Genomic DNA, 15472 nt, shown 5'->3' with positions numbered 1-15472 from the left:
GAGGAGGAAAGGGGGAAAGCCTTGGTTTTTTGGGGGGGGGATCAGCTCACAGTTGTGCAGCTTCTTTTTGCAAAGGGGAAAAGCCCTTTTTAAGGATCAGCTCAAAGTTGTTGAGCTTACTTTGCAAAGGGAAAAAATCCTGTTTTTATGGGGTTCAACTCATAGTTCTGCAGCTTCTTTAGGAAAGGAAAGGGAGCCGTTTCTACAGTTTCCAGACAGATAATGTAATCAGCCAGTCACATATCGCTGGGGCAACAAACAGCCTCCGTCTGCAGAGCATTCAACAATAGAGGCCTGGGCAAGTGGGCGGGGCCGGAAAGGGAGCCAGCAATTGACCACACATTTGCTCCATAAGACACACAGACTTGCCCCCTTTTTAGGAGGAAAAAAGTGTGTCTTATGGAGTGAAAAATACAGTATGTAGTTTCCTAGAGAAGAGGTCATGGCCACTTTGCCCCTTCCGAAAAAGTTTGCTTCTGTGCTGAGCTAAGCCATGGTTCAGACCCAGGATGGAGTTTAGCTCTCCCAGACAAACCACAAACAGTAAACCATCCAGGGGTCAGCAAACTTTTTCAGCAGGGAGCCTGTCCACTGTCCCTCAGTCCTTGTGGGGGGGCGGACTATGCCCCACAAATAACCCAAAGATACATTTTAAATAGAAGGACACATTCTACTCATGTAAAAACACGCTGATTCCCGGACCGTCCATGGGCTGGATTTAGAAGGCAATTGGGCCGCATCTGGCCCCCGGGCCTTAGTTTGCCTACCCATGGGCTAAACTGTGGTTACAGCTCATGGTTAATCTAGAGAGCTAAATTAGAACCTCAGGTTCTTACTGCACACAAAGTCAAGCCATGGCTTAGCAGAGTGCAGCACAGAACCAGAACAACTGCACAGAAGACATAGTTTGGTTCTGTGTGGCACACAAGCCAGGTTAATGAAAATTATAACAGTTTCTCAAGATGCACATTTCTACGTTGCTCAAAATGAATTTCACTCGCCAGAACCCAGGCACCCCAAGTAAAGAAATCTCAAAGCCCTATCCCAGCCAAGTGTCAAAACAGCAAGACATCACACTTTCAACATTTGTTTGCCCACCTATCTCTGTATGCAACTATGTATCTTTCACTGTATATTAAAATGTAAATTAATGAATGGTATTAAGTGAGAAAAGGTGTGAGCAAGACATGATGGCCAGTCCAAACAAGGCATATAGTAACTTCTCCAATAATATTTTTGGAAGGATTCTCATGAATCATTTTCATGACTATATGCCCATAAATGTTTAAGATGGAGCATACAGGCAACTATGACAGCACAATAATCTTATGCTGGTGTCATAATAATAATATACATCAGGAGATTTTTAGGTTGGGATAGTTAGGTGTTAGAAAATCTGGTAATAGGTTTGAAGTATGAAATTAGGGTTGTAGTTCACTTGAATTAATCTACCATTTCAGATTCTGTAACTCTGTAAACTCCATCTGGTTATCTTACCAGAAATCTTCCATAAATTGTATGACTTGCACTTTTAAAAAAAAGTATCATTACATTCAATCAAAAACATTAGTGTCTGTGTGTTGTCCAGCACTGAGTACCTAAACCTCTTTAAACCCTTTTTTGTATTCCATTGCAGGAAGTTTGCTAGATTTCTTAAAAGATGGAGAAGGAAGAGCTTTGAAATTGCCAAACCTAGTGGATATGGCAGCACAGGTAAATTTTGACTATGTGCTTAATACAATGTACTCATGTCAAGGTTCTGTGTTCTTTATTAAGTAGAGTGTATTGTAAATCCAACAGGTTGCTGCAGGAATGGCTTACATTGAGCGAATGAATTACATACATAGAGACCTGCGTTCTGCAAACATCCTGGTGGGAAATGGTCTAATATGCAAGATTGCTGATTTTGGACTAGCAAGATTAATTGAAGACAATGAATACACAGCCAGACAAGGTAGGATAAGTAGTCACTATAACTTTTACTGTAGCTTTCAAAGGTGATTGACAGAAAAACATGCCAAAATCTTGATGGGTTTTCTCCCTACTCATCTAGTGTAAAGGAAATGTGAATCGATGTTCAATTTACAAGTACAGATAGGGAATTATGATACTGTTTATCAGTTCCAATACATGGGAAATGTAAGTGTAATTGTATAATATATGACCTCTTTGGCCAATTTGACCAGCGGTTTTCAATAAGAATTTCTGAAAGACAAAGAGGAATGGGATTCTATTGATGAGTGTAAGGAAAAATGAAAGAGACCCTAAACCAGGCATAGGCAGTCTCGGCCCTCCAGATGTTTTGGGACTATAACTCCCATCATCCCTGACCACTTGTCCTGTTAGCTAGGGATCATGGGCGTTGTAGTCCCAAAACATCTGGAGGGCCAAGCTTGCCTATGCCTGCCCTAAACTCAGTACCATACAACAGCATTAACTATGGCTTGTGTTGGATGGCTGCTCAAGCAGGCAGCAACTTGTGCACATTATCTTTATTTTCTGGCACCTCCCCACCACATCTCTCTGAACCCCTAAAACCATCTCACATTGGTTGGATGCCTAAATCATGTGGACTGTTTAATATGGGGCTGCAGTGCAAAGGGGAATATCCCAAATTTAGGCAATTCATCCCCTGCACTGCAGACCCATACAGGCCCATACAGAATAGCTCCTATTGTTCAGGATGCTTTTGACCCTACGGAGAGAAAGATCAGCTGTGTGAGCTTAAGCAACCAATGGATAAAACCCTGTCAAAGGGAACAACAGCTGTAACTAAAGTAGAATATTATTTCCTTGTTGTTGTTTAGTCCTGTCCGACTCTTCGTGACCCCATGGACCAGAGCACACCAGGCACTCCTGTCTTCCACTGCCTCCCGCAGTTTGGTCAAACTCATGTTGGTAGCTTCGAGAACACTGTCCAACCATCTCTTCCTCAGTCGTCCCCTTCTCCTTGTGCCCTCCATTTTCCCCAACATCAGGGTCTATTCCAGGGAGTCTTCTCTTCTCATGAGGTGGCCAAAGTATTGGAGCCTCAGCTTCAGGATCTGTCCTTCCAGTGAGCACTTAGGGCTGATATCCTTAAGAATGGATAGGTTTGATCTTCTTGCAGTCCATGGGACTCTCAAGAGTCCCCTCCACCACCATTATTTCCTTAGTGTACTGTTAAGAACATTTTAAAAGAAACCGTTCTGTACATTCTTCACTCCATATATATAGATCAGTCCATCTATGGATCAGTCCATATAGTTCTTTTTCTCTTATGGATTAGTACAGCCAGCATATCTTGAAATTTATCATCCCAAGGAAAACTAAACGTAACAGTCAAACATTCTGGTTGTAGCATGATTGTGTAAAAATGAATCATGTAAACCAGGCATCCCCAAACTTCGGCCCTCCAGATGTTTTGAACTACAATTCCCATCTTCCCCGACCACTGGTCCTGTTAGCTAGGGATCATGGGAGTTGTAGGCCAAAACATCTGGAGGGCCGCAGTTTGGGGATGCCTGATGTAAACCAATTATTTCCTTGTTAGTTTCTAAATATTTTATTGGTTAAAGTGAATTTATTTCACAATGTGTACCATGCTTTAATTCATAGTATACTTAAACTATGCTACTTTGACTTTATCATATCTATTTGAATACTGCCCAGTATAATTGCCAGTGCAGTATATAAGGACATACAAGCCACAGTAAAATCAATACAGTAGAGCAAAAACTAAAATAAAACAAATTCACAGTTAAAAACCCTCAGCAGGTTAAATGTAGTAAATGAAAGAGTCAAAAAATGAAAAAAATAAAAGCCCACGAGAACACAGGTCTTACTGGGCACCAAAAACATGCAAGCCAAGCAGATTTCCCTAGTGAGAGATCTCCATCCACAGGGCTCCACCGCTGTAAATACCATTGAGAACAGAATGCTAGAATGGGTGGGCCTTTGGCAGCAAGGATTATCATATGTTCTTAAAAGGCCCTCTCAGTGGAGGAGAGCCTCCACTAGTGACCTTGCTTTTGTGAAAAGCATTAGGATCTTCTCTTAAAGGGCAAATTTAATATCATTGTTCGGGCCCACAGTAACCAAACTGCTTTTGCTAAAAGTTCCCCCCAAAAATGTATGCTCTATATAAAAATGCAGAATTAAATGGATGTTGATTGTAAAACACTTGCAGATTCTTCTGTAGATTCTTCTGCAAGTACATTCTGCAAAAGGAAATTCTATAATCAGCCTGAGTTACATGAATTAATGCAGACCTATTGGCAGTGACTTCTCTATATGCAGTCTAGAGCCTGTAATTCAGATCACTGTCTGTCTGGAATTTCTCTCTTATGTTTAAAATAATTTTTGAGGCAAGCTTTTAAATACTGGAGTATTGTACAGATTTCCCCTTGCTCAACATTGCTTAACTCCAGAGGGGCTGTTGATGGCATAGTAACACTTTGAAGCAATAGCTGTTTTTGTATGTTTTCCCCCACGACCCTCTCACATAGATTTTCCAGAGGGATGCAGCTGGGGGATTGTCATGTTTATCTAGCCAGCTACTGTTCCTATGGTGTCTCTGGCACACAGGAACAGAAGACTGGCTGGGAAAGTATGATACAGGCTGGCAATTGCTTTTGGAGACAGGAAGCGCTTGTTTCTCTTAAGAGTTGAAGGTTGCATGTCAAATACACTTGGCATTCTTTCTTTTTTTTCCTTGCCACCTGATAGTTTGTGTACTTGACATTAATAGAACTGACTTCCTGCCTCTTCCACTCTCTAAAAAGTGCTCCTATGAATCCCTGAATAAATTGCTAAAGGAAGCAGATGGTGTTGATACCCATCTCCAGTGGTCTTCTAAGACGTGGCACTATTCGTTCAGTCTGATTTTTCAGTGTTTTTCTAACATTTACGCTATTTATAAGAGCAAAATAGACCTGTAAACTTTATTTATTTCCTATCAATCATGTGGAAGCAACAGATGGGCATGCACTGACATGTGGTTTTCCTGGCATGCAGCAAAAGCTGTTCCTGCCTTCTCCCTCTGCCCTGCAAAGTGTTGCAAGTCTGGCTGCAAGTCTTGATCACTATCAAAGAGTGGCCAGGTCATGATCTACAGGTGCTTGACATAATAAATTTCTGTGAATTCCTTTGTGAACTGACTGGATCTAGTCCTCCCAGACTTATGTGTGGATTAGAATGTAACTTTGGATTTTGCCTTTCACCAAAACATCTTTGAAATACTGTACATATTTAAGGGCAACATTCATGTAGAAGCATAGAATCGTAGAATGGATGATAAAATACAACTGCAATACCAATTTCCATGCAGATCATGTTTTTTAAAAATATCATAGGGTTGTCATACGTCCAGAATTTCCCAGACATATTTGGAAGACTGCAGTCAGAAGCAGTTTTTGTGGTGGTGGACGTATGGCAACCCAACCAAAAAAAAGCTCAACTTTTCTGTCCGGATTCTCACTGTTTGAAATATGGCAACCGTAACATATTATAGTGGAATGAACACACTTGAAATTGACATAGACTGAAAGGTTTGTATACAGATTTAATTATTAATTAATAATAAATAGACTGATCCATCTATCCCTGTTCATGACACACTCAGACAAAATGCCTGTGTTTTCATATGTAATTTTATTTATGTATATTTTTAAAATGTTGATTTTATTTTGGGGGGGAAATAAGCTAACTTGTTTTACATAAATGAGACTCCACTCCCCCCACCAAAGGTCTAACTGCCATGCTGGAGGGGAGGTTGAACAATATAACACAACACGATGGCCAATAAGAATGGCACTAAACACTATTTATAGACTAATATAAATAATCAGAAATATATACATAATCTGTCACCAAATTTCACCGGATCAGAGTTTCCAGATAACCAATCTGTTTCGTTCAGTGCTTCATCAGCCAATCTTGATCAATTCTTCATCAGCCAGACTTGTAAGAATTAATATGAGAAGGATGCAGTTCAATTTCTTAATAAGCTGAAATTACAATATACATGCGATGAAACCTGTGTCTGTATAAAATAAAATGCATAATAAAACATGTACAACTAAAATACATACCCAATCTTACATGTAAGCAAATATAAACGCTGTAGAAAATATGCTCTGGATCAGTGCTCATATGATACTGTAGTCACTGATGCTAGTAACAAATTATAAAGAACATAATATAGTTAGCCACAGGTATATATTAAACTTCTGAATTATTCTACCACGACAGGTGAAGAAGATTTAGAGACTTTGGTTGTAATTTCTGATCATTTGTATTAGTCTATAAATAGTGTTTAGTGCCATTCTTATTGGCCATCGTGTTGTGTTATATTGTTCAGCTTGTCTATATTGCAAGACAGGGGTCTGTTTACGGAATGCTGGAGGGGAGGAGCAGGATTTTCAGGGGGGTTGACACTTGGGGAGGAAAGGCTTAACCCTGTCATTGCAGCATGCTACTATGGTAGAAAAACAGAAAATATAATACAAACCATAAAACAATATTGAAAACATTAAGCCAATAAAAATTAAAAAATACAGAAATAAAATTCATGAAGCTTTGGGGGGAAAGAATTCACGATACTTAGGTGCCTTTCCATATGCGAGCAACATGTTCAAAATTATTATGCTTCTAGATTTTGCAATAAGAACAGGTAGGTTTGGGTGGTGCCAAATGCACCCTAATTTCTGATTCTCTCTCTCTCTCTCTCTCTCTCTCTCTCTCTCACACACACACACACACACACACACTGTCATTTATATGCAAATATACCCAGATGCATCATGTTGTAAATATGAGAAAGAAAAGAAAAAAGAATGTTGTGGCCTGAAGTTGATATTAAGTAGAAAGAAGCTTTGAATTATTTCCCCAAGTAAAGAAATGACGTGACCTTCTACCAGCAACTGATACCTCAATGGTAGCTGCTTTTTTCTCTCCTAGGTGCAAAGTTTCCAATAAAATGGACTGCCCCTGAAGCTGCATTGTATGGAAGGTTTACAATAAAATCAGACGTCTGGTCCTTTGGAATATTGCTGACAGAGCTAGTAACAAAAGGGAGAGTGCCATATCCAGGTAAGGAAATAAGAAACCATGCTAAAAATTATTTCAGACAAATATGTGAGTTGGGTGAAATCTGTGGCTTTCATGCATCTCTCTGTTGTTGTTTTTGCAGGTATGAATAATCGTGAAGTCCTGGAGCAGGTAGAACGGGGCTATAGGATGCCATGCCCTCAGGATTGCCCCATCTCCTTACATGAGCTCATGATCCACTGCTGGAAGAAAGACCCAGAAGAGCGCCCAACATTTGAGTACTTGCAGGGTTTCCTTGAAGACTACTTTACTGCAACTGAACCCCAGTACCAGCCAGGTGACAACCTGTAATTTTTCTGGTCTGTGCAGACTACAGTTATCAGGTGTTCCGACTGCAGCTGACAAAGGCTGACTAGCTACTTCCAAAGGCTGCATCTTAAGAGCACCCAAAAGCACTGGAGCCAGAAGCTGAGAATTCCCAGACCTAACCTGCCGTAAAGATCTGAATGTCTTCTATGAACAGAAAAGTGAACACTTGATTTTGTTCTTCATCAGAGACTCAGAAACTGCATTGTTTTGATGTTATGTAAACTGCAAAATCTTTGTTCAGTGTAAATAGTAATTCAGTGCCAATAACATCCTAGTGCTTTCCTTTTTTAAAAAATAATAATAATGCAAAGTTATGTGATTTTAACTAGTCTTCTCCTGATTCAACTAAAGTATTATTTTCCAAAAGTGGCCTCTTTTTGTCTACATTTTTTCACGTTCTAACAAAATAAAATCAGGACCAGTGTTTGGGGATTTTGGTTTTCGTTTGGTTGGTTGGGTTTTTTCCTTTTCCTTTTTTCCTTTTATATATATAAGATATATGTAAAATATATACATACTTGTATATATAGTTGTGGGTGCTACTGCTGAGGAAACTCATTTCAGAAACGGATTAGCCATAATGCTGAAGCACCCAGAAAAAGACTAATTTCCTTGTAGACATGAAACACTGGTGAAGATTCTGAAAGCCAGTGACTGAATTTTTGGCTTTTGCCAAGCATGACTTTTTAAATTGGATTGCACTTTTGGGTTTGACTATGTACCTGTAGGTCGTTGTAACTTTTGATCTTTCAGAAATCATGTGCAGCATTTCCAGCAACTTTTGCCAACCGCGTGGTTTGAATTTGTGATCAAAATTTAATAACAAACTTATTAAAGCAAGAAAATGCGCCATTACCTGTTCAGACTGGAAGACTGAAACTGCAAGTACTTTCCTGTATCAAAAAAATGTATACTGAACATTTTCTGATTTTTTAAAAAAATTAATAAACATTGCAATCACATGCAAATAGTCTCAACCTCATAGCATTTTAATCATGTCCCCATGCTTAACCATTCATCAGGCATCCGGTAGAGTCCCTTTTTCACATACCATAACCCATCGTAAAGTAGGTGTTTTAAATGTCCTGTACTGCTGATGAAATTACTTTCAATAGGTCTGCAAGTGTTTCAGTGGAATTACTATGCACTTCTTTTATGGGGAAATGGGGAGGGAATGGAGGGATACACGCAAGTATTACTTTTTCAGTTGTCTGTATCAGCCTTGGATACCTTCTTTTCTTACCTTTAACCAAAAAGAAACAAAAAATCCACATCCTTTCTATGTCTCTTTTAAGTTTTTTTTAAAAAATAATAATTTTAGTCTTAATTACATTTTGTTGTTGTTTTTATTTGCAAGTTTACATTTTTAAAATGTTTAACCGTCTTAATTTAGTAATTAAAAGAGTATTTTACATTTGGATTTTTGTTCTTTCATTCAAATCATAGCCAGATGGAGGTTTGTAGCAGAGGAGGAGTGTCCTTGGCCTGTTGGCTCTTGCTGCAGCAGTTGTGTTATGAAGCTGATGTGAAACAGCTGGGATTCAGCCTAAGAGGATGGCTGGAAGTGAAAGGGTTTTGTACTCTTACAATTATTCGAGAATTACTTTCTTTAGCATGAGTCTCTGTGCACTGTTGTCAGAAGGAAGAATATTTTCTATGTAGAAATAAATATATTTTCCCAGCATTCGCACTTGGAACTCTATCGCAAATGAGATGAAGCAAAACAAAGGTAAAATCTTATCCATATCTGGAAGAATCCAAAGGGTCATTTATGCTAATAGATCTTTAAAAATGTTACAAGAAACCTCAGAGGGTGTTTGTTTGCTAGACTACTACCAGCAGCTGATAATGTGGTGGGGCTGCCCTGTTTACCTGACCTCCCATCTTGCTGAGTCACTGCAGCATCCTAGAATGGAGGCAATGCATCGGTGGCAAGGGCAGTGCAGAGCAAATGGGCTGGCAGGAGTGCTGGATTGGCTCCACCAGCACATTTGCAATGACCCACCTCCTCGTGTGCTGCAGCAACTCAGCCAGGCAGATGAGCAGCAGGAAGGCTCACTACAAACTACAAAAGTACAAGACATTTTTTTCCATTAAATAAAAATGTTCTGTATCACTTTACAAAGCCCTTTCAGGTTTTTCACAATTGCACCTACCAGCTACAGGGAAGAGTGGGGTCTGAATTATATCCCTGAACAGCTGTTTATCTAATGCAGGGGCAGCCAATCTATGGCCCTCCAACTCCCACGAGGCCTCACTAGCATGACAAGTGGACAGGGATGATGGGAGTTGTAGTCCAGCAACATCTGAAGGGACAAAGATTAGCTCAATTCAAAAGCTAGCTCTAATCTGTGATATCACCTGCATACTTAGTGTGTGTGAATTACACAACTCTCCAAACATTGTGCGGATTGGTAATTGTTTTTATGGTCCAAACGCACAAAAGACTTATCACCATGTAAAGAGTCAGACTGAGATTAAAATACCTACAAATGCATTATGTGAATCAGTCCTCTGTAACAGCATGGCAAACGTGGTGTGTGTCCCAAGAGTAACTGGTTTCTTTTGACACAGGCTAGCAGCTAGGATCTCCAGTTTCTTGAAAATGATTTTTTGCACTATCTCAGTTGATCACAAACAGGCCTACATTGTCAGGTATGAAGCCACAGTTTCATGGTGGATCAAATACTTTAAATGAACCAAGTCCCAGGTGTCATTGCTGACATTTCCAAGTTAAAGGATCTTGGAGCTGAGAAGTTGCTCTCCATGGAACCCTGGAAAGTTGCTCCTAGTCACAGAAGACTGCTCTGTACAATGGGCCACTGCTCTGACTCATTGAAAGGCAGGTCCATTTATCTTCATTATTAGGTTACCTGATGCCTGTATTGTTTGTGAACCATCATGTTGAATAGAGTCCACCACATTTGGCCTTCTAAATGCCTGACCTGCAGGCTCCCCCCACCCCTGTTAATTTTATTTTATTTTTATTGCATTCATGTCCCACCTTTTTTTCCTCAGGAGCTCATAGATCTTCTCCCCTTCCCCATTTTATCACAACAACCCTGTGAGTGTGACAGTAGGTTAGGCTGAAAGGCAGTGACAGGCCCAAGGCCCACCCAGTGAGCTTCATGACTGAGTAGAGATTGTTGCCAACAGGCAGCAGAAAAGGAGGTCTATAAAGGTCAAACAGGCCACAAAATAAGGCTTGTGTGTTGTATTCAGTTTGGTGGGCCAACGTATAACAGACCTGTAATAATCTAAGCAAAATGGGTAACAATGCTATTTGTTCTCCAGATGTTTTCAGGATAAGTAGCAGACCAATCTGCACATTGTCTGATATTCTACAGTGAAAAACACAGTATTTATAACACTTAGAAGAGATATGTGAAAATGTGTTGGAGGTTGCTGTGACATATAATTGCTCATATAATTATGTGGAAAACACCTTAAGCAGCTGCTCCGCAAGGATGATGTAGAAAAATGTATGGACGACACAATGTTTGGCTCAGAAAACGGTTTGCCTGTTTCAATTCAAGGCCAACAAAACTTACAGATTCATTCATAATGCTAAAATCTCACAGCATTGCCACAGTCACACCAGAAACCAATTATTATTCAGAGTGTGTAATAGACAGAAAGAATGCATGTATTTTTTATTGAAGCGTGGTATCATACATATCTGTTCAGAATGTTGCTGAGAGAATTTCCTTACCTGCCATTATTTAAATCCTTGGCAAATATCACTTCTTGTGCTTCTAATACAGCCAGCTTTTGCCAATAAATTATTGTCTGATTATAGTATGTCTTGGTGGCATGATACAGAAAGGATCTCCATATCTCCGGGAGTCTTCATGCTAACATTACCCTTGAACAATGCTGTCTCTAGGGGCAAAAGACACCCAAGTGATTTCGGAAATAATTACTTCTGGCAAAGCCCTTCATCTCTGAGTATTCATGTGAGTACGAATGAATTATTCCAGGAACAGAAGAGGAAACTCCCAGAGGTTGGTATTTTGTATGAGTAATCCTTCAGATTTGGGGGTTGGGGAAAATAGTCTGTGAAAGAAAACAGAGAAAGACTGTAATCCCTGAAGTATCTAACTGAATCGGTTGTGGGCAACCAAGCCTTAAAATGGTCTGCTAGTAAAAAGCCTGCAGAACAGTGTTTTAATGAATTTTAACTGTTGGGGAATGAACTCAAAAGGACTCATTTAAACATGCACAAAGGTACTCTTAACATTTCATAAAGCTAAAAATTCCATAGTCTAGCAATGCTGTGATAAATATATTTCAACATTGAAATCATGCCTTCTCTATTCAGCTCTTAGACCACTTATTTGAGTACTTTCCCCCTTCCTCATATTCTAGCCACACTTTGTGGGCAAGATAACACGCGCACGTCCCCCCTAAAAAAAATCCTGACGGCTTCAAATAATTTCGATTCAGATATTTATTCATTTTTAAAATCACATAAAGCCTTTGCCTTGATAATAACTGTCTCCCTTTTCATTAGCTTTATTTTGTCCAGCACAGCTGGTCCCATATCATCTGCTGCAGATTCTAATTCTTTTTGGGTGTGTGTGGTTATGCAGTCTCAGGGCAACAGTGGGTGGGTGGTCATTCTTTTATCCAGCTGAGGAGCATCAGCCTCTTTCCTTAACTCCAAAACAGCTCTTTTTAACAACTGCGGTAGCAATAGCAGTGGCTGAAGAGTGCCTGTGGCTGCTCTCTCTTCGCGTTTCTTTTAGCATTTGGCATCATGCACACCCCTTTCCCATCTCTCTTGAGATATCTGTCTACAGACTCAAACCTCACAACTGAGACTCAAACCCAGGCCTCTCTGTCTCTCGCAGGAAGGAAGAGTACATAGTGGTGCTTGCTTACACTCCAATTGGCTTTCACAGTCCAGCAAAATCTCCCTGTTGGACTTAAGGCTGCCTGTTTATTAATATTATGCAAGACCAGTAGGTGTTTGTCCTATCTGAATTTATTGATATGCTTTGTAAACTGGTTTCTCTCCCCCACCCCACCTGTTTTGTATTTTGAAAATAAATCAACTTTTGTTGTAAGCTGCTTCGGGCACACCCGACTCTGGAAAAGGTGGCATATGAATGAACAGAATCAAATAAAGAAATCAATAATCTGTATTCAAGGGGGAAAGGGAGCTTGGCCAAGGATTCAAAGCATGTATACACTGTGTAAGGATCCCAAAATTAGATGAAAGCACACATGCAGAAAACCCTCTAAATTATTATGTATTTAGGCTTAGATTTTCACCCTCCTCCCATTCTAACACCAGGAGCAATCCAAAAGTCTAGGTACAATGAAATTTTCCAGCTTCTGTTCTATCCACTTCCTATTCTAAGATAGAAAATTACTTAAGCAAGCAGTTAATATTTCATCGCTGTTAACACCAAAGCTTGCACTTCTTTCAGCAGAGCCCTATCATTAAAACTGACCTTCACGGCTCCTATTATTCCCAATGAACCTTCAGATAAGATTCGTGTCATTCATTTTAGTCTGTCTCCTGTCACAAAGCAAGCAGGATGAAAAGTGGGATGTGATTTGTGTTTACTGAGAAAGAACCTAGGATGGGTCACATGGGGAGAGGAACAAAGGAATCTGTTATGTACTGAGCTGAATCCTAGAACAATAGGATTCAGAATCAGCGGGAGCTACCCAATCCAACGCCAGGTGGAAGTGAATCCGCAACCTGATTGGCCTGCTGGAGCAGCCAATCAGGCGGCTGGCAGAAGTGAATCTGCTACCTGATTGGCCTGTAGGAGCAGCCAATCAGGCTGCAGCCAAAAGTCAATCCACAATATAATTGGCCCACAGGTGTAGCCCTGAAGTAGCCAATCACGCAAGGCCCATTGTGTAAATAATGTATATAAGCAGATGGTTTTGGGAAAAGAGCCATTCGTCTTCTCTTCTCCTCCTTGATGACTATGAGCTGAATAAAGAGCATGAAATTCACTCTTGACTCCGAGTATATTTCACTGGCGACGAGGATGGGATCCTGCTGAGCTGACCGCCACCACGCACTGCACCGCAGCACCGCCACCTGCTGCACCGCTGCATCGCACCGTGCATCCAGGCTTCAGCTCCAGGACCCAAGGAACCCAGAATGGCAACCGACAGCAGCTTCTCGCCATTCAAACCAGCATCAGGAGACTGGGAAGGGTACGCCGCCCGTTTCAACTTCCTCCTGCAAGCGAAAGAAGTCACCAACGATGCCATGAAGAGGGCGACATTCTTCAGCGTCTGTGGAGAGGAGACGTTTGAAATCGCCCGGGCTCTCCTTGCACCTAGAGATGTCGCTACCGTCTCTTACAAAACAATAATGGAACGGCTGAAGGAGCACTTCTCACCACAGCCCTCGGTGGTAGCTTGCCGAAATGCCTTCTACGCAAAACGGCAAGCCCCGGGGGAAACCATAACTGGGTTTGTGACCTCCCTCCGCCAAGCCGCCCGGTTATGCAACTTCTCAGAATTGGAGAACATGCTTCGTGACCGCCTCGTCGGTGGCCTGAGGGACGAGATGTTGCAACGACGCCTCTACGCCAAAAAAGACCTCACGTTCCAGATTGCTCTGGAGGAAGCCCTGGCAACCGAAGCCGCCGAGAGGTCAACGCAAGAGGCACGACCGGCCCCGCCATCCCAACCGAGGGTCTACCACGAAGACCTCACCGACGAATCCGAATCTGACAGGGAGGAAGTACACCGAGTACAGCGGCGCACTCAAGCAGCACACACACCACAGCAGCCTCGACGAGAAGGAGGGAACTGTGCAAGCTGCGGGGAGAACCACGAGAGGAGGACCTGTCGTTTCCGCAACGCAGAGTGCAGGCAGTGCAGAAAATTGGGACACATCGCCCGGGTGTGTCGGGCTCGACTCACCCGTCGACAAGCATCAGATGACCGACCCAGGAGCCCCAGGTCACATGGCACCATGCACCAAGGCAACTCGACAGAGATCACGGACTACCAGGTATTCCAGTTGCCCCATCCCAGCACAGAGAAAATTTATATAGAGGTACAGATAGAGGGAGCCCCATGCCGCATGGAGCTGGACACGGGTTCAACTCTATCCATAATCTCGGCCCGAACATTAAGGGAACTGTGCCCTAATGGGGGTCCCAAACTAAGGCCGGCCCCATTCACCCTCCGGGACTTCCAGAAACGTAAGGTCCCTACTATGGGGGTGGGGACCTTCAGGGTGCAATATCGAGGGCGAAAGCAACAATTGGACTTGCTGGTAGTTAAGGGCCCCTACGTTAGCTTACTGGGACTGGCATGGTTTGGACCTCTGGGGCTAGCCGTTACCGGGGTGAACCGCACTAGCTTACAAGTGGACGTGGACGCCATATGCAAAGAGTTTCCAGGGGTTTTCGATGGGGCATTGGGACGATATACTGGACCCCCCATTGCCCTACAGCTAGACCCCGCTGTACGACCCATCAGGCACAAGGCCCGCCGGGTCCCGTTTGCCCTGAAACCCCGCATAGACGAGGAATTGGACCGGCTCGTGGAGCAAGGAGTGCTGGAGCCGGTGCCCAACGCCCCCTGGGAAACTCCAATTGTCACACCCGTCAAGCCTAACGGTTCGGTCCGCATCTGTGCAGACTACAAATGCACCATAAACAAGGCTCTCACGGCCCATGCATACCCAGTGCCAGTGGTCAGCCATGTCCTCGCCACCCTGGCTGGGTCAAAAATCTTTGGCAAACTGGACTTGGCCCAAGCGTATCAACAGTTGCCTGTGGACGAAGCCACAGCAGAGGCTCAGACGATTGTGACGCACAGAGGGGCATTCAGAGTAAAGCGGCTGCAATTTGGCGTTAGCGTGGCACCAGGCATATTCCAGAATCTAATGGACTCTCTCCTTAAAGGGATTCCTGGTGTCACCCCCTTCTTCGATGATGTACTGATCGCCGGGCCCACACCAGAGGAATTTGAGGACCGCCTCCGCTCCGTCCTGCACCGTTTCCAGACGGCGGGCCTCAAGGTGAAGCGGGAAAAGTGTTTACTGGGAGTGCCGCAGGTGGACTTTCTGGGATTTAAGGTGGACGCA

The 15472-nt window shown here is 42.4% G+C and overlaps 1 protein-coding gene across 12 annotated transcripts in view; it reads left to right on the top strand.

Moving 5' to 3' along the window:
• FYN (FYN proto-oncogene, Src family tyrosine kinase) overlaps positions 1 to 15099 on the top strand; it is a 117710-nt gene extending 102611 nt beyond the window's left edge. For all 12 annotated transcript variants that reach the window (XM_035109106.2, XM_035109101.2, XM_035109105.2 and 9 more), the window contains 4 exons: positions 1637 to 1713; positions 1801 to 1954; positions 6940 to 7071; positions 7172 to 15099. In XM_035109106.2, the coding sequence (XP_034964997.1) occupies positions 1637 to 1713; positions 1801 to 1954; positions 6940 to 7071; positions 7172 to 7380 (572 nt within the window). In that variant the 3' untranslated portion in view covers positions 7381 to 15099. The remainder of the gene's footprint in view (positions 1 to 1636; positions 1714 to 1800; positions 1955 to 6939; positions 7072 to 7171) is intronic.
• Positions 15100 to 15472: the final 373 nt, after the last annotated feature.

The sequence above is a fragment of the Zootoca vivipara genome, chromosome 3 (genome assembly GCF_963506605.1).
Source record: "Zootoca vivipara chromosome 3, rZooViv1.1, whole genome shotgun sequence".
Lineage (NCBI taxonomy): Eukaryota > Metazoa > Chordata > Lepidosauria > Squamata > Lacertidae > Zootoca > Zootoca vivipara.
This window is presented reverse-complemented; position numbering and strand designations above follow the sequence as displayed.